Consider the following 22,796-nt stretch of genomic DNA (forward strand, 5'->3'; position numbering starts at 1 on the left):
CATCTGTCTGTCTGTTTGTTACCTTTTTACCATCCAATCATTTAACCGATTTTGGCGAAGTTTGGTACTTTAGCTTAGCGTAGCTTTCTATCCCGGAAAATCAAAGAGTTCCCATGAAATATTTAAAAACCTAAATCCACCATGCGGCCTAATTTGCGGGCATCAGTCAGTAACTAGGCATATCTATATAACGCTGGCCATACACGATCAAACGATCAAGTTATCTTTCAAGTTAGCAGCGGACTTGAAGCCGCGGCGTGCGCCTAGTAAACTCGACGGTGTATATATTTTATGTATATTATATATTTTTATTTTTATAGACTTAATGAAAAGTGAACATTTTACGCCACACTTTAGACCAAAGCACTAGATAAAAACTGTGAATGGTGTATGCATGCAATTTGCAGCCCAAATAGACCGTAGTCTGTGCTAGGCTGTGTATGGCTATCAATTGACTCTACGCCGTTGCAATCTTAACGGTAAACTTGATCGTGTATGGCCAGCGTACGACGTTTAATAAGGCTCCCTTCGACGATACGTTCTGCTTGAAAAAAAAAGACCACGAGTGATGAATGATTGATGGGGCAAAGAATTTTTTGTTTAAAAAAATATTAGCCAAGTTCATCATGCTGGCTTTCCTTTCCCCTTCAATTAAGCGTAAAGCTTGTGCGAGGAGTAGGTATGACAATTTATAGTGCAACGGGTGGGGTTTAAACCGGCGACCTTTCGGTTTTCAGTCCACTCTTTAACCGTTGAGCTATCGAGGCTCTAAATTATCCAGGTATTTGTCATGCAAACATCAATCATTGCACTAGGCTGTAGGATATCAGTCAATCACAGCAGTGGCAAAACTGAACTTGTGCTCATAACCCTTCCGTACAAGTTGATATATTATTTACATAATATAGACTTAAAAATAATAATAACATAACAAAGATATAAGTATACCTAGTAACGTACAAGAAAATTATTAAAGACTTCAAAAAGAAATATAAACTTTTAAAAGTTAATTACTATTAAGTACATTTTTACCTATGAAAATGAAACGAAAAAAATAAATTGCGTGCCGAGCATTTAATTGTGCGTGCATATAAAGAGGTAACAAGTGGACGCATTCTATTTTGAACTCTACCGATATGGGGGTAAGTATACATTTACAACGGCTACCTACATATTTACGTAATAAATAGTATCTATATCGAGGTAGCTTTGATTTTAACGTTACTTTGACAGCCACTGGAAAGAATCCACATTTTTCGTCAACTGGTAGAGCGATCACGCACTCATCCGACCCGAATCCGTGAAAATACGGATATAAAAAATATCTACGTCATACGTCATAAGCTACCATACAAATAGTTCTATGACTACTTCGGAACGTATTTTTACTGACTCAGATCGGATGAGTGCGTAACCACCCTAAGGTTACATTGAAAAGCAAAGTTACCCCAATCCGCGGTTAAAAGTTAAAAGCTTGACCGAAAATGCCAATTTTTATACAATTCGACAAGGTTTCTTAAAATCTGTCCTTTGAATCAAATACTGAAACTTAATAGGTACTTAGTTATGTTTTTATTAAAATATATTCAGAAACAATTCAAATACTGTTCGTGTAAAATCCTTTTTACAACTTGAACTATTTCTTGCTAATCGAGATTTATAACCTCATTTATAGTTTAAAAGTTTGTGCAAAAAACAACTTAAAAATCTGTTATTTGTACAAAAAAATCATAAATTAGCAAATAACAAAAACGTTCTATCGACACGTAGAAGCTTTCTATACAAATTGCTATTCATTTGACAATGGTGTTAATCCGGTTGTAAACAATCTCTGAACTAAAATAGGACTACAAGCTGTTGAATCATAAGTGGAACGCGCTACTTTAAAAAGTACGCTTTTGCAATTACTTTGCTTTTTTGGACCTGTCCATTTAGTTGGTTTAGAGATTGTGTATAACCAATATCACCAATAACTGTGGAATCTTATAAGTGTCCACTCGCAAGTTTTTTTGCAGAAGAAATTGAGGGTTACATTTCAATGGAAAAACTTAGAGAAACTGATGATACTGAATAAAACTTGACTGTGGACACTTGGCATAAGGCTGAATTAGAGGTTTCTTATTGTATATATAAACGCAACGCGTACACGTTGCGTACGCTAAACCGCGTTAGTATTGCGGTTTGTACGCACCAAAGAACCCGGCGCTGCGTTCGTACGTTGCGTGTATGCTTGCGTTTTTTATATGCACGAAGGAACCTCTTTGAAGGCGATATAGGGCGTTTTTATCGAAGTTTGTTATACCCGGCAGTAAATATTACACATCAAGCTTCAGAAAGAGATAATCGGCAAGTTCTGCTGCGTACGTGACGTTTCTGACACTAATATCTATAACGTCATATAGTGTTTTCTCACTGACTTGTCAGTCTCAACGACAGAGGACGAATCCAAACACGTCTCATATATTAAACCCGTAAAAAATCTTGAAGAAATCGGTCGTCATTCATTTAATTGTAATATTAACAGTGTGTTGGAAGACTTAATTGGGGCGAAAATTGGGGGAATTAGGCGCAGAGTCAAAGCGTACCAAGCAGTCTTTTTGATGTCGATGATTATATTTTCGTTGTAACTATACAAAAGGTAATTTCAACACCAGCAAGGAAGAACATTGTATCTCAGTTTTGTGGTGATGTTGTGAAGAGTATCGTTCATATTTAAGAACTTAAAAACAATCGAAACTCAAAATCACCAAAAACTTACATTCCATGTTCGTCCTCGCAAGTGTCGATTTCTCAAAAACACCTCATATAAAAACGCCCTATGCAAATTCTCGTACAATATGTTCATATAGTTACGAAATAGGTCGTATGTTTTGTCTCGTATAATGTATACTATAATAACTTAAAAACTAAAGTATATCGCACTAGTATCACTGTTAAAGCCATCACGCGTTACTCAGCAACTCACTGGAACAAAACATACATATGAAAATATATATAATATACTTCTGATCACATTTACTATTCGAACTTTTCCTTTTGTCAGGGAATAATAGTTGTGTCAATTGATTTTCGATATAACTTCAACATCAAAGCAAATTAATCACAAGCAAAGATATGCGCAAGCAAACAACATTTTTCACGGTTTTGGAACCAAATAAATCAGCGCCACCTCTTAGATACTAATGAACGACCTGTTTGAAATCCAGACGTCACTCAGGTTGCATTCTTGCTAAATAAACATTTTAGGACCAATGAGTCGGCGTCATTTTACTTGTTCAATGGCCCTGTCCTTACGAAGTAATATATAAGCCAATGGTCGGCAGTGAAAAATGCTCTATGCTGCGCCTCTGCGTCAGCCAGGTGTATATAGTACGCCACAGTCAAGATGGCAATCGCTGTGGGGAACGCCCCCACACCCACACAGCCCCCGCGCCAACCCGGTGCGGGATAGCGCGGGTGACAATACCCTGATTGCTAACTCGACCTGTCGCATACTATAAGTGTCAGTAGACAGGTATCCTTAGGGCTGACGCCAGCGTGAAGTGGAGTGGGAATATATTAAGCCGTCCAATATAATGAAGAAAAAGAATAACGTCACAAGTCACATATATAATTATCACATTTCCGCTCCGTTTCGCTTCAGTTGATAGAAAAAAGTTAGAGTTCAACTAAGACTTACTTGGTCAGTTCCCGAGTAGTGAGCGGCCCGGTCAGCCCCGACCGCGACCGCGACCGGTTCAGCTGTGCTCTTCGTTCAGCTGGAAGAAATACAACTCATTAGTTTGCTTAGCAAAACGGTGGTGACATACTTATAATTTTTATGATATTGGCACCGATTCCGTTGTCTTCCTATAAACTAAATTTAGAGTATCTGCATCCTTTTCTTTTTAACAATGCTAAAAAGGGACAGAACATGAACTTTACATTTAAAAACTCTAAATTTTAGTGCACGCTACAAATTTAAAGAGTAGGCTCGCGACTGTGCGCTATAATCACGGGTTTTACCATCTAAAAATAAATTTAAAACTGTCAAACTGCGTCTGTCAGAGGAGGATGCGAATACTCTAAAATTAGGTTGTGCTCAGAATCAGTACCAATTTTTTAGTAACATGATTTTAAATCATATAAAAAAATTGAACCTCTTTTTGAGGACTTCCGAAGATTTATTGTATTACATGTTCATTGACGCAACTATTATAACATTGTGGTAATTTCGTTGTGTACACAATCTCTTAACTAAACTAAATTGGCAGGTCTAAATCTAGTATTATGCTTATATCAATATCAATGTAGTATTATTCTTATATCAATATCAATCTAGTATTATCCTTTTCCGCAGGGAGCATGATGAAAGAGATGGTAATATATTTAGACCTTTCGTTTTAGTTTCATTTAGAGATGGTGTACAACGGAATTTAGCCACAAATATATAAAAAATTAGAGGTAGCATGCTAAGGACAAATTATAAAAAACACAGAACGTAAAAATATTAAAAATCTCAATAACGTGACAACATCATGACTCAGCTACTGCATTCAAAAAAAGGCTCTTATCATTTTACGGTGGGTTCATCTCCTAAGTAACTTAGTTATTTGTTTAGTTAAGTTCTTTTTATTTGTCAAGATATTTTGCAAATGCTGTGTACACATTTTATAGATACATTTATCAGCCTATGTTTGTTTATAAGTGTCGTAGTTTGTGTTAAATTAATGTATTGCATGTGTTTCTAATAAATAAAATAAATAAATAAAACATCGAAAGCTCAAATCATAGGTCATAGTTTATTATCTAACAATTTTGGAAGGTAATTTAATTCTACAAACAAGCGAACTGTTTAGTAAGAATAACTTTGGGTTTAAAGGTATTGTTAACAGTATAGAATAGCCTGTGCGAGAATATCAGCCAAAAGGACAGATTTCGACAATAGCATTGATTTTAACAGCTTTAAAGGAAGGTTTAAAGGCTGTTATATAATACAGTTGGTTTCACGTAAAAAGAGTTCTAGATGACAGGAGAGGGGATATTTTCACGTAGTATGACGCAACGTTGGTGGGACATAAAATCTCGTAGTAAGCGTCTTGGTCACAGGTCAGAGCTCTGTTGACGTGACGCCAACTTAGCCTGTTAATAACATCAAAAGTTATTTAGTAAATGTAACAACTTGTCTATAGTGTTCAAGTTTCGGGGACGAGCGGCGTCTGGTGCGACGCCGGCCGCAGCGCAACGACGATGCCGACTCTGTTTTTGAAAAACTTGTGAGTTGTTGTAATCAATTAAAACACAAGTCAAATGCGAGTCAGACTCGCACACGAAGGGTTCCGTACCATCATGACACTGTGAAACTACTTTTTTTTTGCATGAGGGCATGTTCCTCGTTGGCCATTTTTAATAATAGCCAATGTGGTGCGTTTCATCGCCGCGTATATCTGTTTTAATTCTAAGGAGTTAGGTTCCCATCCGAACTATCCATTAAGTGGCTTCGCTTCAAAAATATATTTTCCTCTAGTATGCCTAAATGTACTTTGTAGTGTGACAGTTGACAGACGTAGTCCTTTAATATACGCAGCGTGGTATGCGTTTTGTTCATACGTAATGAACCCCTAGATTCACTGAAAAAAAAAAAACAATCAAAACAGGTACCTTAAAAGATATTTAAATGGAAAGCCAAATAAAATATAAAGCAAAATGTTCTAAATGATGGAAAATTCAGTGCGTTTCTATGTACTTGTGGTGACCGTACCTGCAATACGGTCCAAAATCGCTTGCACCAATCCCTGGTCTTCCTCATTATCCTCTACATGACGTGCGTGCAAAATTGAACTTTATGATTGTGTGTGTACCACAGATCTTGTGTACTAAGGGTAAGATCAAACTAGAAACGTCGTGACGACACGATGGTCACAAGTTCTTTATTTTTAATAGATATGACAGAAGCGAAGCTTCTTTCGCATGATACATATATGAAATCTTGTACCCTGCTCGCTCAGTCATATGGGAAAATAAGAGATGCAACAGACATCACGTTCATTTTCTCTCTTGTACTCTGACTCGCTCACTTACATGGGCAACAATAGCGCGGCCCAGCGAATGTCAAAATTATGTTGTCGACAGCGTCGTATTTTTGTCATGGACACAATATGATGTCACCTTTGCGTTTCCCGTGTAAATTGGGAGTTCCCACAAACAAAATTTGTCGCACGCCTTTTCTCTAGTATGATCTTACGCTAACAATGATGTAGGCGCTCCGCCTAAGTCCGGCAATCTGTGACCGATTTTGACAAAAAAATTAAACATACAGATTGCAATATTTAAGCCTCAATAGCTCAACGGGTAAGGAGCGAGCTGAATTCCGAAAGGTTGCCGGTTCAATCCCGCCCGTTGCACTAGTGTCGTACCTACTCCTAGCACAAGCTTTTTGCTTAGTTAGAGGGGAAAGGGGAATATTAGTCATAATAATTAACAAGGCTAATATTCTTTTTTAATTGAAATGTACCGACTTGTTGTATAACGCGCACTGCGCGTTTTATTGTTGCATTCTGAATGTTTAATTTTTTCCGACAAAAATCGGTGACGGATGGTCGGAAGTGACTGGAGCGTAGTGATAGGTGAATTAAATTAATTCAAATTGTATTCTAGCATGATATTTGTCTGAGAAACTTCGTCTTTCGTTAAAATAATACCCCCTTAATTGGCTCTAGGACAATTTTTCAGCCGCCAAAATTTATAATCATCAAGTGAGGAATTTTGTTCTGACAGTTTTGTGTAAGATATATTACGATTTTTTTCTTAGATGGAACTAACCACTAAAAATCAGCTTTTAGAAAACTAATGACTACATGACAGTTTATATTTTTTTTACACAAAATATGTATTGAACATGTAGCACATTAAATACTAAATAATTATTATAATTATCATACCTCCTGCCACTCTAGGGTTAGCCTTTTTTCTCGGCCGCTCTCGACTGAAAGCTGAACCGCTTTGTAGGGCCTCCATCAAACTATAAACAAAAACATTATATTAATAAAACATTCCAAACAACAACAAGTCTTGAGACTGATGGTTCGATCCATGAGATAAATTTATCAAGTGCGATCTTCTTCTTTCTTTGGGGATGTGTAGATTCTTCTCTGCGTCTCCGATCCATTGTGATCGCCACCAATTATAGAGTTCCATGCCAATACTTGTACCTGGTACATCAGCACTTTCTGGTCTAGAATTAGAGTAGCTTCCTCAAGGTGTATGATGTATTTCCCTACGTGGATGCTACGTTTATGCATTTAGAACGGGGCAGTAGCAGAATATGTGCATCGGAGTCTCGTCAGACTCCTGGCATAGTCTGCAGACATAGTAAGGGAACTCTCGGCTTGATTCTGAATCGAAGATATTATGTCAAATATTGGGCTATGATGACATAAAATCATAGAAAAATAGAGCTACTAATGTAGCCTGCGTCATATGTACCACATTTGACGCCTGCCAGTGACGTCGAAGTCTCGACGTTTCATACAAGTTCCCTAACTATTATGAACTGTGCTTCAGATGTGTACCCTGGAGTTTAAATATATCACATGTGATACTATTATCCATACAATTTTGTGAAGCTCTACAGTAAATAAATATATACCTATCCATAACACCATCTTGCGCTTGCTCCATGTCCACAAACTGCTTGTAGCGGTGTTGTCGATCTCGCCTCTCGCGCTCGGCTACCGCGCGCGCATCACGCGCTCGCCTCGCTCGCTCCTCTGTCTCCCGCACCACCACGTTTTCGTGGTAAGCGGTCTATTGACAAAATATGTTTAAAAAACTGAAACCTGACTTCTAAATAAATCTTAACATTTTAAGCAAGCAATAATCTCTAAATTACCTCCGAATTTTCAGAATTATGTGCGTTTTAAGCAATTAAATATCACTTGCTTTAACGGTCAAGTTTGGAAAACCTCGTCTTAAAATAAGGCAAGGATTGACTTATAGGCATGCATTTTAGAATGTCGTTAAGCGATTACTCTAATATAGTGCTTGCTGACGCATCAAAAACTGTACGCAGTTTGGTAGTGATACTACACTAAAATCAGTCTCAATCAGTAAAAAAAGGGAATGAGTTACGTAATAATCTTAAGAAATGATCACTGAAAATGTTTATCTCTTTATTAATTACTTGAGTTATCCAAAAATACTTTTGGTTCAGGTTCATCAATTTTGGAATATCTTAATTTAATTTAATTTAAAATAACTTTATTGTTAATAGATTTACAGAGAGTAAGAATACAGGATACACTTAAAAAACAAAGGGCGACCTTATCACTAAAGTGATCTCTTCCAGGCAACCCATACTTAAGAACTTATAGAACTGTAAGACGGGGAGTCGCAATTTAGCTATAAATATAATATAATATATCTTATTTCATATCTTTTTAATAAACATAAAACTTTACTCGTACCGGTTAGTTTTGCTGTTTTATTCTGTGTTAAGATTACATTTTAATCATTTGAGTCCGTGTTTTTCGAAACCTCATCCGTGTAGATTGAGGTTTTCAAAAAGTCCTTTTGGAACCCTGTGGCCCTACCGCGGTTGTTTGACAGCTACAATGTCACGATCGCAATCATCTCTGATTGGTTAATGCTCGCTCACTATTGGCCACAATGCATTGTTGCAACAAGAATCGCACAAATTCAGCCAATCAGAACAATAGGCTACTTGACAATTTTTTTAAGTTGGTCTTAAATGGTTAATATTTGTCCTATTATATCAAAAAATTAACACTATATTTTTTTGCGCCCTAAAAACCGTAAAACTTTAATTTAAAAAAATATTTTTCTTAGACAGGTGAAAACACTGTCGGCCATGTTTGGCCGATAGATTATCTGTGCTCTGACGTCATGCATTTGTAAACAACAGTATAACCCGTTATACTGTTGTTTACAAATGCATGACGTCAGAGCACAGATAATCTATCGGCCAAACATGGCCGACAGTGTTTTCACCTGTCTAAGAAAAATATTTTTTTAAATTAAAGTTTTACGGTTTTTAGGGCGCAAAAAAATATAGTGTTAATTTTTTTGATATAATAGGACAAATATTAACCATTTAAGACCAACTTAAAAAAATTGTCAAGTAGCCTATTGAGATTGTAATAATGATTGATGCAGGTTTTAGACAATCGCCCTACTGTTTATCGGGAAAAACACACAAAAACAAACACGATGTTATTGTGGTTTCGTAATAATAAAATGACTTACCGCAAAAGCATCTTTGAAGGTTTTAAGGTCTGAGAAGAATTCCTCCAGGGTATACTTGTGAGGGTCGAACACGTAGTATACGGCCAGCTCGCCGTAGAGCGCCTCCATTTTCTTGAACATCGAGTGAAGGAGGTCGCATTGCTCGCGCGCCTCTTTGGCGAAATTCTGTGCTTTAGTTAAGGATTGTTTTTTTTAGTTTTTATCACAACATTCAGTTGCAACCCTCTTTAATTTTTTTTATTACTAGACTAGCTTATGCTCACGACTTCGTCCGCATGGACTACATAAATTTCAAACCCCCATTCAACCCAATTAGGGGTGGAATTTCGAAAAATCCTTTCTTAGTGGATATACCTTCACTTTACAAAGAACACACCCTCCAAATTTCATGTGTCTAGGACCAGCGAGCGGTTTAGGCTGTGCGTTGATATATAAGTCAGTCAGTCAGTCAAGACTTTGAATTTTATATATACAGAAGATGAAGCCCGCGGCCTTGTCCGCGTGGGTTTTGAGTTTTTAAAAAAACCCACGCGGTCTCTTTGATTATCCGTAATAAAAAGTAGCTTCTGTCTCCGAGATGCATGTTATCTCTGCACCAAACGTTAAAATTGGTTAAGCGAATAGGCTGTGAGAAGGTAACAAACGGACAGACACGCATTCGCACACACTAAATATAGAACCATGCACTTTATTTTTACTGCAAAAAACGTACACAGTTTTAAAATTGTGTGGTTTTATACTGCATGTGTCACTACGTATTTGGTAAGAATTAGTAACCTGCAAAAAACGTGCGGTGTTAATCCTGTGTGTACGGGGTATAGAGCCTCTGAGCCTATAATGACTAGATAAACTCGCAATATAAAAGGATACACTCATAGTCTCGTGGAAGAGATCGTCAGGGCCCTGCGGCACGCGCGAGTTGTTGAGGTCAGTCTCCAGAGCCTTGATGTCGTTGTCCATCTTCTTTAAAGCTTTCTGCAGATTCTCCATCGACACGCGTGCTGCTCTGTGGGTATAGATAGACCAATATAATTTGATGCTGATTCGGATTCCAATAAAATTGAGTATTTACAAATAAGTTACAAGAAAATAACAGACAACTTATTGAGGGAAAATCTGTCAAACCTTGTTACTTTACTATATATTATAATATAAATATAATTAATGGTTCACTAATGTGTAATGAATTAACAAAAAAACGTATAACAAATGATCATTTCACCAAAAACGTTTCAAAAACTAATCAAATCACAAACGTCATATTCCGCAAACATAATTTTATCACTGTTTTTTTTATTTTTAAATATCATTTGTAAATTTATATTTCATCAAATAATTCGTTTTCTAAATTCGCGAATTTGATGAGGGGGTTAAAGTAAGTAAAAGTGTACATAGTAAAAAATTATTTTCCGTCCTTTTCTAACAATATTAAAGATGATGAAAGATGCAGATTTTTTTTACGATTATATCCATCCAATTTTTACAAAGGTTTTAGGAAGTACCTGCTAAAAGTTCATGGTTATCCTTTATTGACACATACCTGTCTATATGTGGCATCTCGTCGGCGAACGAGAGAGCGTCCGGGAATTTGCCCTCTATCGTATCCACCAAGTAGTGTAACAGGGTTTGTTTGTTTTCCAGATCTTTCGTTGACGTTAACTGCAACAAGATGATCAATCTATACACCCATACTCCATACTAATATTATAAATGCGAAAGTGTGTCTGTCTCTCTGTCCGTCTGTCTGTCTGCTAGCTTTTCACGACCCAACAGTTTAACCGATTTTTATGAAAATTGGTATAGAGTTAGCTTACATACCGGGGAAGGACTTAAGATTTTTATCCTGGAAAAGGAAAGAGTTCCCACGGGATTTTCATAACCTAAATCCACTATCCACGTGGACGAAGTCGCGGGCATCACCTAGTAAACGTCTCGTCGTAATAAACATTGAAATAGAGTGAAATTATTTTTCTGATGCTTGGTATATTTTAACATTGTACTATATTTATATATATTTTGTGAATTCAGAATTTTCTCTTTTATTTGATGTCCTACTTGATACAATAGTAAAAATCTTAAGAGACCCTACTTTTTTGGGTGTAACATCATTTTATTCCTATAAAATGTTACCTATGTCACATGGAACATACTAAGGAATCGATTGACACCTCATCAAAATCAGCTTACTAGTTTAGACGTTATGGTGGAACATACATAAATACAAACAAATAAACATACATACACTACTAAAACCACAGCCCTTTTGACTTTGCCATAGTTGGGTAAAAAGGAGAAACTGAACTGACTGACATATCAACGAAGATGCGGATCGAAAATTGTACTAACCTTAGTGAGAAAACTGATTTCGAAACCATATGCCCCTGCGTTATTGGAGCCGGTATTCATATAGTTTCCGAGCAGCAGTAATAGTTCTAGGATCTTTGCGAACTTTCGACTCGATTTCACTTCTTCACACGCCGCCGTACCAGAGACTATGTCCTGAGGAATAACGTAAATGTTAATAGCTTGTGCTTGAAAATAAAAATAATTAAATCGCGTTCCATCTTAAGCCACATAATTACAATCAGATGTGATTGTAGTCAAGCGTTTGCATTTAGTGAATTTTAAAAATATAATCTTCATTTAAACAGTGTACCGCATACTCTTATAATGGCTAGACTCCTCAGCCGGGGGATGAGGCGTTTGACGTCCGCGACGGTGGCCGCGAATTGTTCCGCTTCCGTCAACTCTTCGCTCTTGCATTTGAGGTCCGCTAGTTTCTTCAGCTGATCCGCGGGCGGGAGGTACTAGTAAAGAGAAAGTAGGTAAATAGACTTACCGGTTTAAGTTCGGAAATGATCTCGCTATAGTGCTCCCGGAAGGCTAGACTCCTCAGCCGAGGGATGAGGCGTTTGACGTCCGCGACGGTGGCCGCGAATTGTTCCGCTTCCGTCAACTCTTCGCTCTTGCATTTGAGATCCGCTAGTTTCTTCAGCTGATCCGCAGGCGGGAGGTACTATATAAGGAGAAAGTAAGTAAATATAAAGTCGCAGTTGAGCGATCAATAGGGATAATGACTACTAGTCAAATCGGCGACTTTTTATCAAACGTCTAAATGCTCGCTTATGGTGACATCTATAGAGCGCAGTTTGACTTAGCTCAGACTTAAGACACTGTTAAAACGAGACAGTTTTATCGCTGACATAACTCTTTCTCGTTTTAACTGAAACGCTAAGTCAAAGTACGCTCTATAGATCTTGGCCTTAGTATGGGAGCTTGTATGAAATTCACAGTTGTGACGTCATACACATTTGATGTAATTTGACGTACGATAATCGGACGAAGTCGCGGGCATCAGCTAGTGTTGTATAATTACGTGATGATCATCATCATCAATCATCATATAATTTCGACCTGGTCCCTCCTTCACCTTTCTACTGTCGTACCGCAACGCAAGGCATTGCCAAGGTTTGCACCCGTACGTAGTCGAAATACGTACGAAGCGATTTGCTTCCTCATTTCTAATTCGAACCGCTAAGATTTAGAACACCCTTCCAGCATCAGTTCTCCCCTCCAATTATAATATGGGTACCTTCAAGTCAAGAGTGAATAGGCATCTTAGGCTGCATCATCACTTGCCACCAGGTCTCATTGCAGCCAAGCGCTAGTCAATAAATTTAAAAAAATATATAGTTTATGAGTAGGAACTATGACAGTTTGAGATCTCACCTGTATCAATAAATCTAGTACATTAGCAGTAAGTACAGTGGTGTCACATCGCAGCACGCACGTTCGTATGTGTTCGTAGGACATGTGTTTGAGCGACCCGCCGAGGAGGATGGACAGATTCTGTGCAGCTTTGCTGTCTAGGACTTTGAGGTCTTTCACTTTTTTTAATGTATGAACCCTGAAAATAAAAATAATTAATTTTTTTATAGTGTTTTACCTCCACTTCAGGGAAATTTCTAAATTATTTTAAATACATATAAAAAATTGCGGACCAGCAGGAATCGCTTGCTGCCAGTGACGAGTGCCGTAGCTCAGTGGTTAGATCGTCGGGCGCGATCCCAGGAGACGCGGGTTCGATTCCTGTCGGTCCGCAATCCATACTAAAACGCGAAAGTGTGTCTGTCTGTCTGTCTGCTAACTTTTCACGGCCCAACCGTTCAACCGATTTTGACGAAATTCGGTACAGAGATAGCTTGCATCGGGGAAGGACATTTAAGGCTACTTTTTATCCCGGAAAATTAAAGAGTTCCCACGGGATTGTCAAAAACCTAACCAATATAGTTTTTGATATGTATTTAAAATTGTTTACAACTCTAAGACAACTAAAAGTGTTGTCACTCTCCAAGTCTTTATCCATAACCATGCAAAAAATCACGTCAATCAGTTGCACCGTTGCGACGTGATTGAAGGACAAACCAACAAACAAACACACTTTCGTATTTATAATGAGGTTACTGATAATAAGTTTTCAACTCTCTTTAAACAAGTGCCCGAACTAGTGTTGGTAAAAAACCAGTTTTTTTAAATAGCAAAATCCTGTTAAAAAAAAAACTTTACTGTCATTACTGTATACAGAATATTTACTGTTTTTTTTTTAAAAAGCAAAGTAATACTCACCTATCGACGTTGTCTTCGTTCCTCTTAGCGACCGGTTTACTTGAGAACCTCGCCGCCAGGCCTGTGAGTATGTCAGGAGACGCGAGCTTGTCTTCTTGTACCTATGAAATAACGAAAATTATCATCAGCCAGAGTATTTAATTCAATGTGCCAAGTTTGCTAATTTTCAGTTTAAACCATTTAAACTGTTATTATTATTTATTACTAGCTGACCCGGCGAACTTCGTACCGCCTAACAGTCGATTCTAATTTTTAAATTTTTTCTCTCCGTAAGAACCATCCTCGTATATGGAATATTATAAAAAAAAGATTTAGCGAAATCGGTTCAGCTGTTCTCGAGATTTGCGATCAGCAACACATTCAGCGATTCATTTTTATATATAGAGATTAGTAAGGGAAAATAACGTACTAAAACTAAGCTGTCGGTGAAAAGTTTTGGAATAGTATATTTATTGTGATTCTTACCGTGACCCAGAATGCTTTTTCTGACATCTTCTGTGGCACGATGGTTTTCCAGTTGGCACGTTTGAGTGGACCTTCCACTTCCCACTTCTTCTTCGGTTTTAAGCCGTACGGTAGGATATCTGGTTGGGGCTGGAAAAAAAATTGAATAAAGTGATATAGTTTTGTGACATAATATACTCTATTCGCGGAAAGAAGTTAATATAGCGCTCTCTCTGTTACGTTATCCCATACAAATGATAGAAACAAAACTCTTAGTAGACCCTAACCATTTTGAGACACCAACCAATCTGGGTGGTAATAATGTGGGTAGTGATTCTGGTATGCTTACCATCCTGGGCGCCATGGGACCCATCATGCCCGGGGGTGGGGGTGGTCGAGGCCCCATGCCCATCATGGGGGGTGGCGGTGGCGGGCCCATGCCCGGCATGGGGGGCGGCGGTGGGGCTCCGGGGCCCCCTGGCATTGGCGGTGGAGGGGGCACTGGTAGACCCCCACCTGAAATCAAAAATCTAATGAAATAATTGCATAAAATGTTCGGACTACACATCAAAGATTTATTTAAAAATAAATTAATGAAAAAAAAAAGAATTATTTGTAACTGACTTTTAAAAAGGGGGAGGTACTAAATTCGGTGTGTTTTGTTTTCTCTAAGGTGTTTCTGGACTAATAAGCATTTTTTTCAATAAAGTAAGTTTGCGAAATTATCCTTTTTTTTTTTGGATCCAACTTCTTGATCCTGATGACCAGCAAACAACTTAAGCGAAAAGCGGCGTGGAGAAGTAACCGCGCATAACGGAATACAAAAAGCAGCTTATCAACCAATCGCATGCTTCCGTGTGGTAGAAATTTCTTTTCACCCCTTTCAATCCGCTAGAAACCTAAAAACCGATATGCGCTTTTTTTCAAGTTGTTTTCGTTCACTGTAAAAGAGAATTTAAAGAGAAACATGCACCCACCTGGCATCATAGGCGGCGGGGGCGGCGGGGGAGGGCCCCCTCCTCCTGGAAACACACACCGAGACAGACTTGTAGTGCCACATGCATTTATAGTGTTATCTTTGTGTGCTTTCAAAAGAATTTTATATACATTCTATGCAATCAAAGTATTAGAAAAGACTTTCCGCCATATTGTAATGATTGAAATGGATAATTTAATGAATCAATCCTGTCTGCAATCTGTCGATAGGTTACAAGGTCATTGACTTTTCTATACTTACTTTGATCGCATTGTATTAATATTTTTTTAGTTATTCCTCAACCTTCAATAAAATACTGTGACATAAATACATAACAATATAAAATAAAAATAAAGGTCATTTTTATTTTTTACTGTCCATTCACTGAAACAAAACAGGTGCTTTTCAACATATAGTTACTTATATCATAAACTGATAATAAATTAATAATTTATCAAAATTTTGAGCTAGTACTCTTACACGATGTGAAATTACTATGCGAAAAGATAGATTCGATTTATTTCGAGATAGATTAGTCGGTATTACGGCCTAAAATTTGCATTTTAATAATTTAAGGCATGATATAGTACGGGACAGGTTGGCAATCGAGGAGGAAACGCCCCGCACACCCACACAGTCCCCGCGCTAAATCGGTGCGGGCGAGCGCGGATGACATACGGATGTGCGGGGCGTCCCCCCGCCTCATTGCTATCTCGACCTGTCGCGTACTATACATTGGCAGCAAATCGAAGGGAATTCCTATACATAACTTATTAAACTCCTCTTAAAGCACAAACTCTGATAAAAAAAATTGCGAGAATGTTTGAGAATTCCTTTCGTTTCGCTGCCAACATAAATAAACCATCAAGCAAAAAAAAATGCAAAAAAAATATTTAATAGATCAAAAAGTTATAGCTACATGCACCTTATGTGAGATTGTATAATATTTTGAATACCCTTAATTTGGACTTACCTCCAGGCATTGGCGGAGGCGGTGGTGGCGGCGGACCACCGGGGCTTCCTATCGACTGTGAATAAAACAATAGCGATCTAAATGACTGATGAATAACTGATGGGGGTGACTAATAGTGGAAACTACTAGTACTAAATTTCAGTTTTCTAAAAACAAAATCGCCCACTGCGCAGGTTCAATGTCAGAGCTTATATTTCCTGTACTCTAAGGCTGAGATCTATAGAGCGAACTTTGACTTTGCTCAGACTTAAGATTGAGTTAAAACGAGACAGATTTATGTGAGAGATATACATGTCTCGTTTTAACTCTGTCTTAAGTCTCAGCATAGTCAGAGTATTTCGTTAAACCAACTATAGTCTTAAATGATTGTACTAGGAGAGCAAATGTAACGTGGACGTGTGTATGATGTGTTCCGTGTATTGTATTTTGGCATCTATTACCTTGGCAATAGCAGCTATATTCCCTTGCGTGACACCCCCCGGGCCGGTGGGCGCGCTGGCCTGCTTCAGTCGGTCTTCGAGATGCGCGGCCCGTGCTTCAGCTTCCTGCCTCGCTGCGATGGCGGCTTCTAGTTTAGTCTTCAGTTCATCCACCTTCCTTTCCTCTTCGGCGCGTGATTTTTCTGGAACATTCTATTTTTTTAATATTTCTAAATTTTTAACTGTGGCTTATTATGTTGTACGAGTGAGTTCATGGTACTATTATTATTATTATTTATTTATTTATTATTTAATTAGAACGGCCATAAAGCCCAATTACACTAATTAAACTACGAGTACTAACTAACATAAACATACTTACAAAAATTGTTAAAATTATAAATTTTTAAAAAGCAAAATTATAAATTTTCACAAAAGTGCAAGATCTGACCCATGAGATCAGCCCATTTGTCAGCAAATATGTCACAGCGAGGGGACAGAACCCAAACCTCGCTCGCTCACCCATGGCTCGCTTGCGCTAGAATGACAGCTTTGACAATTGCGATAGTAATAAAGATTAATGCTCCCTCCCCCCCTTAAGCCATCCTCACATCGGGCAGTGCGAGCAGCGGCGCGCAGTCGTAACCGCGACGCGTGCGCGAACTGACTTCCTGAAAAAGGACCCCGGATGGGTTCGAAACTAGTCGGGCTAACGTCGACTAAACACACACGTGAGTAACGCCGGGTGAAGAATATTATATAAGATGGTAAAACTTACCTATTAACCCGTCAATTAGCGGCTGAACATCGATATTGAAGCGCTGCGTCAGTCTGAAGTCGGGATCGTAGCCGTTTTTATGCAAAACAATTTGGGTTATGCATTCCTCTACTAATTTGTAGTACGCTGGCCTGAAATACATATTTAATAGCATCATCATCATCATCATGAGCAACCTATCGCTTGCTCACTACAGAGATTCGATAGCTCAACGGTTAAAGGAGCGGACTGAACACCGAAAGGTCGCCGGTTCAAATCCCAGCCGTTGCACTATTGTCGTACCCATTCCTAGCACAAACTTTACGCTTAATTGGAGGGGAAAGGGGAATATTAGTCACCAATTAACCTGGCTAATATGCTTTTCTTTTTTTTAATTCAAAAATTCAACCTCTTAGGGGTGAAGTAGGGGGTTGAAATTTGTATAGTCCACGCGGACGAAGTCGCGGGAATAAGCTAGTAATAATTATAAGAAGAATTACCTATTTTAGCGTTTAAACTACCGTGAGTGATTTCCATTCTAAATAATATCTTCCGTCCCGCAGTCAAAACCGCGGCACGTGCGCGGACTCCCTTGAAAAAGGACCCCGTATGGGTTCGAAACTAGTCGGGCTAACGTCGACTAAACACGTGAGTACAGCCGGGACAGATATTATTTGGAAAGAATTACCTAATTTCTTCGTCATCTCGTATGAACAATAAATGCTGTAATATCGACAATAGATACGGCTCGGCCGGCGTTTCCACCACTAGGTTCTTTACTAGCTCGAAGCATTCGTTGACGTCGTTGAAATCCACTCTGAAATATCAAACCAATTAATTAAATTTATTCACATAGCAAACAAATATCCTGGCTCAAGAACCTTCGCCAGTGGTTTAACATGAGTACAAGATCACTGTTTAGGGCAGCAGTAAACAAGATCCAGTTAGCCTTAATGATTGCCAACCTTCGGTAGGAGATGGCACTTGAAGAAGAAGAAGCAAACAAAGTTGTGGGTCATCTAGTCACTATGTGCTAATCTCAGAAACTACTGTACGGATTTTCATATGATGCCCGCGACTTCGTTTTTGATTTTCCGGGACAAAAACTAGCCTATGTCACTCTCCAGGTCTTTGACTATAGCCATGCAAAAAATCACATCAATCCGTTGATCCGTTGCGACGTGATTGAAGGACAAACCAATAAACCAACAAACAAACACACTTTCGCATATATAATATGGGTAGTGATTCGATAGTGTGTCTGTCTGTTAGCTTCCCATGACCCATCAGCTTAAAAGATTTTAACGAAATTCAGTACAGAGACAGCTTGCGTTCTGGGGACGGACATGAGCTACTTTTTGTCCCGGAAAATTAGTTTCTTCTGTCTTTAACAGGGGCATCCACTAACGGCGGTTATGCACTCATCCGATCCGAGTCCGTGAAAATACGTTCCTTTTTGTTTTGTATGGTAGCTTATGACATGTCGTAGATAACCGCTGGCATTCTCACCGATGACGGATATGTGCAATGCGAGATCGCCGCAATACAGGATTTTGAGAAATTAAACCCGAGCGAAACCGGGGCAGGTCAGGTGGCTCGTGAAAATGATTGTTACCTGACGTCATCAAATTTGGCCAAGTATTCATCTTGATCGGCCGCCGCGTGGCTGTCGAACACGTTTATTTGTATTTGTCGGCCACTGTCCTCCGCGCCCGCTCGCAACTCATCTGTAACATCAAATTATAAGGATCTTAATTGAATTTTATGTTAAAAACTCTATCACATTACATTCAATAGAAAAAGCATATTTAATTTAAACCAAATCAAAAGTACAACTCAGAGCCAAAACTTGAATCGCAATGCAACGTCACATCATCGAAAACTGCGAATAAAGTTCGACGCTTCGTAAAAATTAAACTCACTTTGAGTGTATAAAGGCAGGCACACGCTTGCGCACGCACACGAAGCGTACACACGATGTTGTGACGACTGGCGTGTGTTCGTGACGTGCACGTGTGAACAGAGACAGTGACGCGTCCATAAGTGTTCGATGCGCGTTGTGTGCATGGTTCGTGCGCGTGCGCAAGTGTGGACGCATCTTAAGTACTATTTACACTTAAGTTATTAATTTGTGGGCTGTGGTACAAGAAAAAGAAACATTTACTTTCTTTCAAATCGAAGAGTTATCAAGGGAAAACTTAACAAGGTAAACTGATAGTAATCCTTTCGTAGTAGGGTAAAAAGTCATATTGTTAGGACCGTACCTAATAAATCACAAAGGCCCGTCCTCATGAACTCGCTCCTGAGGTGCATTCGGAACTCCAACTCTTCAGGTTCCGTGGTTATCGCGTTCATCAGTTGCATAGCACCATTCTGAAACATACAGATAGCTATTGAAGTTATGTGCTTTATGGAATAAGAACCTGCGAGGGCCAGACCTTCGTTATTTTTTTGATTTATGGATATTACCCTTTCCTATATCCAACCAAATTTCTCTTAGGTTGCAACTCCCTGGAGGTCAGACGAACTTGCGATCAACTAAAAATTATGTGTCGAATTTTGCGAGATGTTAATGCTCCAGACCTTCATGACCAACTGTGTCGTATTTGTGCCCCTAAATCTAACAGTTATCTTCGTCCACGAAAGAATAAACTTTTCGTGGTCCCACATCATCGCACTGTTGCTAGAGCTATGGCACCTATACCGCGTTCATTGGCATCGTTCAACGCGCTTTCAAGCGTTCGTTCAAGCTGAAAGTCTATCTGCGTATTGTCCCCAACATAGGGAGGAACGATCAGCGACTATGAAGTTTGGATCATGGTGGTTTTGGGAGATAACAGGTCACAAAGGTGTACAAAACTTACGTCAAAATAAAGTCTAATTTTTTTTATAATATTTTCTTTGGTATTAGAAATCATGTCATGCAACACTTGCATGCCACATCGTGGCAACCCCCTGCCAAACACTCTTAAACTTTAAGCTTTTATTACAAACTCTCGCACACACACACACACATATAAACTTTATAATATTAATGTGATATTTTAATGTGACAAGTACCTTCAAACTCTCCGGCGCCTTAGCTTCCAGACACTCGATGATGGGAAGCAATCTCGCCTTCCGACTCGATTCCCCCGCCATTGTGATCGCTTCCAACACTTTCTCGTGGCCGTTCGGAATGAGACATATCGCTGCGAGCACCTGAAAAATTTGAATTAAGTTCAGATTTGCATAAAATGTTAAACCTTAACGTTTATATTTTAAGGCTTATTTTAGTCCTGATTTAATTCTGCATTATATTTTAAATTCATTATCACACCTTGGCAGCCTCCAACGCGCAATGCGGTTTCCTAGCGTCGAGGCTTCTGGCTAGAACTGGCAACGCTTCTCTGCACTCGAACACCGCTCGGATGCCGACCGTGTTGTTGAGTATCGCGGACAGACATCTGATACACTCGTATTGTACACGGTCGTAGCGGGAGTCACTGGAAACAACGAACAAGGAAGATATACTATAAACTAGGCATATCTATTGGATATAGGCGTTGAAACATGGGCCTCCTTACCCAGGTACGGAGCAGGAAAGTCATGTTTTTTTTGTGATGGTTTTCCTAGCCGAGTTTTTATTCCATCTTGGGGTCGATTGCCATCGTAAGTTTCACATTACAAACTAGATGTCGCTAGTAGCTACACGCAGTTGGATCACGCTAGAAAAGTTTTCGTCAGCAAACAATATGGCATGTGTCAGAATGTAATGTATGAGTGGAAAATCAGAAACTAACCATTGGTGCACATTATAAGACTGTCGAGGGCATAACTCGCGTCGAACAATGTAAATTGGATTTAAAAATAACAAAATCTTACCGATAAAATCCACTCCCACTGATAGCATGTAAAATTAATATTAATTTACAAAATCAAAACGTCATGGAATGTTAAAAATTTACAAAAGTTCTGGATCAAAATAAAAAAACCTATTTAACTTAGATGCATATCCTTTCTATTTCGGTAAAAAAAACGGCAGTATTGGTCCTTAGCATTATTCAAATTGAATTGTTTTGAAGACAGTATAACAGAAGACAATAAACTAAATTTAGAGTATCTGCATCTTTCTCTTTTTATTATGGCTAAAAGAGGACGGAAAATTAATTTTAAGTTAATTTAAAATTTTAGTGCTACAAAAACACTATGCTCAACACCTCAAGTCGCGAAGCTTGACAGTTTTTAATTAAAGTAAGTTTGTCTGTCGTTTTCTTATTATATTGGTAATGGTAAGAAAAACAGCTAGTTATACGAATACTCCAAAAGTTGCCGTCAGAATCTCAGAATCAAAAGAAAACCATTGGTTAACTAAAACGATACAAATAGAATTTTATATTAACTTACTTGATATAACAAACATTGAGGGTAGTCAGCAAACTCTCGATCCCTTTGGCTCCGAACTCCTCGATCCACGAGAGTGGGTTATTGGTGAGCGCTATCCTCAAGTTTTCCATACAACTGTGTAGTTTGCCCACCGAAAGCTCGGGCTGGTTGAGGTATGACACATAATCGGACGGCTTTTCGAATTTTGAGCGACCTTCCTGTAAAGAAACGTACGTTGATTGATTTACTATACAAAATCACTTGAAAAAAAAAGTCTGTTTTTATATCTGTCTGGTTGTATAAGTCCCGCAAATTGCTATCGCGCTAGAACCATGTCTCATTACCATAGAAATGACGTCATTTTACGTCAGCCGAAATAAAAATATACTATCAGCTCGAAACTTCAGTTTAGTACTGACGTCCCTAAAATGGCGGCCACGCACATTAGCAATTTGCGGGACTTATACAACGCAATGGTTACTGCGATTTTATATTTAAAATACTCCAACCTCACCCTAAAAACTTACTTACTTTATGATAAAGCAGAAAGGACGAAATACGATTTGAAAATCACAAGTTGATCAAAATCTATATTTACTCCCTAGTATTAGTATTAATAGAGAAAAAACCCATGAGGTATCGCGGGCCACCCCAGCTGTACTTTGGCTCACGTAGAAAAGAAAATGTAGGAATGTTCTTTATAATTTTGAGTACGAACCTGAGCATTAACAAATTTATAGGCGACTAGCATCTTCTTTTTCTGATCTCTTGAGTACTTTCGTAGCGGCTCTTTCTTCTTCTCCACGATGTTCATATCAGTCTGAAAACAAGCAATGTGCAATCTATAAAATATACTCAGCAACCCGGAACATTCCTAGTTCCTGTCCAACCAAATTTGATAGGATACCAATTTTACGCAGTTTAATTGGAGAACTTTATGGATGAACCCATGCAGGGTTGGTCCTAAAGGGCGAAGATTGCTTTACCTAGAGC

The 22,796-nt window shown here is 38.6% G+C and overlaps 1 protein-coding gene across 8 annotated transcripts in view; it reads right to left on the reverse strand.

Moving 5' to 3' along the window:
• Nucleotides 1–433: 433 nt before the first annotated feature.
• dia (diaphanous related formin 1) overlaps nucleotides 434–22,796 on the reverse strand; it is a 37,382-nt gene continuing 15,019 nt past the window's right edge. For 4 of the 8 annotated variants that reach the window (XM_034971764.2, XM_034971765.2, XM_034971767.2 and 1 more), the window contains 24 exons: nucleotides 22,522–22,623; nucleotides 21,825–22,021; nucleotides 20,758–20,923; nucleotides 20,499–20,639; nucleotides 19,703–19,811; nucleotides 19,054–19,165; nucleotides 18,127–18,255; nucleotides 17,460–17,590; nucleotides 16,703–16,884; nucleotides 16,263–16,317; nucleotides 15,291–15,335; nucleotides 14,663–14,829; nucleotides 14,335–14,463; nucleotides 13,870–13,970; nucleotides 12,973–13,150; nucleotides 12,083–12,259; nucleotides 11,590–11,742; nucleotides 10,784–10,902; nucleotides 10,114–10,249; nucleotides 9,244–9,408; nucleotides 7,628–7,785; nucleotides 6,921–7,000; nucleotides 3,680–3,758; nucleotides 434–2,964 (listed from right to left, as the gene is read on the reverse strand). In XM_034971764.2, coding sequence (XP_034827655.1) covers nucleotides 2,943–2,964; nucleotides 3,680–3,758; nucleotides 6,921–7,000; nucleotides 7,628–7,785; nucleotides 9,244–9,408; nucleotides 10,114–10,249; nucleotides 10,784–10,902; nucleotides 11,590–11,742; nucleotides 12,083–12,259; nucleotides 12,973–13,150; nucleotides 13,870–13,970; nucleotides 14,335–14,463; nucleotides 14,663–14,829; nucleotides 15,291–15,335; nucleotides 16,263–16,317; nucleotides 16,703–16,884; nucleotides 17,460–17,590; nucleotides 18,127–18,255; nucleotides 19,054–19,165; nucleotides 19,703–19,811; nucleotides 20,499–20,639; nucleotides 20,758–20,923; nucleotides 21,825–22,021; nucleotides 22,522–22,623 — 3,033 coding nt within the window. In that variant the 3' untranslated portion in view covers nucleotides 434–2,942. Of the gene's footprint in view, nucleotides 2,965–3,679; nucleotides 3,759–5,161; nucleotides 5,239–5,343; nucleotides 5,795–6,920; nucleotides 7,001–7,627; nucleotides 7,786–9,243; nucleotides 9,409–10,113; nucleotides 10,250–10,783; nucleotides 10,903–11,589; nucleotides 11,743–12,082; nucleotides 12,260–12,972; nucleotides 13,151–13,869; nucleotides 13,971–14,334; nucleotides 14,464–14,662; nucleotides 14,830–15,290; nucleotides 15,336–16,262; nucleotides 16,318–16,702; nucleotides 16,885–17,459; nucleotides 17,591–18,126; nucleotides 18,256–19,053; nucleotides 19,166–19,702; nucleotides 19,812–20,498; nucleotides 20,640–20,757; nucleotides 20,924–21,824; nucleotides 22,022–22,521; nucleotides 22,624–22,796 lie in introns of those variants that run through there. The other 4 variants (XM_034971768.2, XM_069500596.1, XR_011237086.1 and 1 more) reach the window with 3 other exon arrangements.

The sequence above is a fragment of the Maniola hyperantus genome, chromosome 9 (genome assembly GCF_902806685.2).
Source record: "Maniola hyperantus chromosome 9, iAphHyp1.2, whole genome shotgun sequence".
Taxonomy (NCBI): Eukaryota; Metazoa; Arthropoda; class Insecta; order Lepidoptera; family Nymphalidae; genus Maniola; species Maniola hyperantus.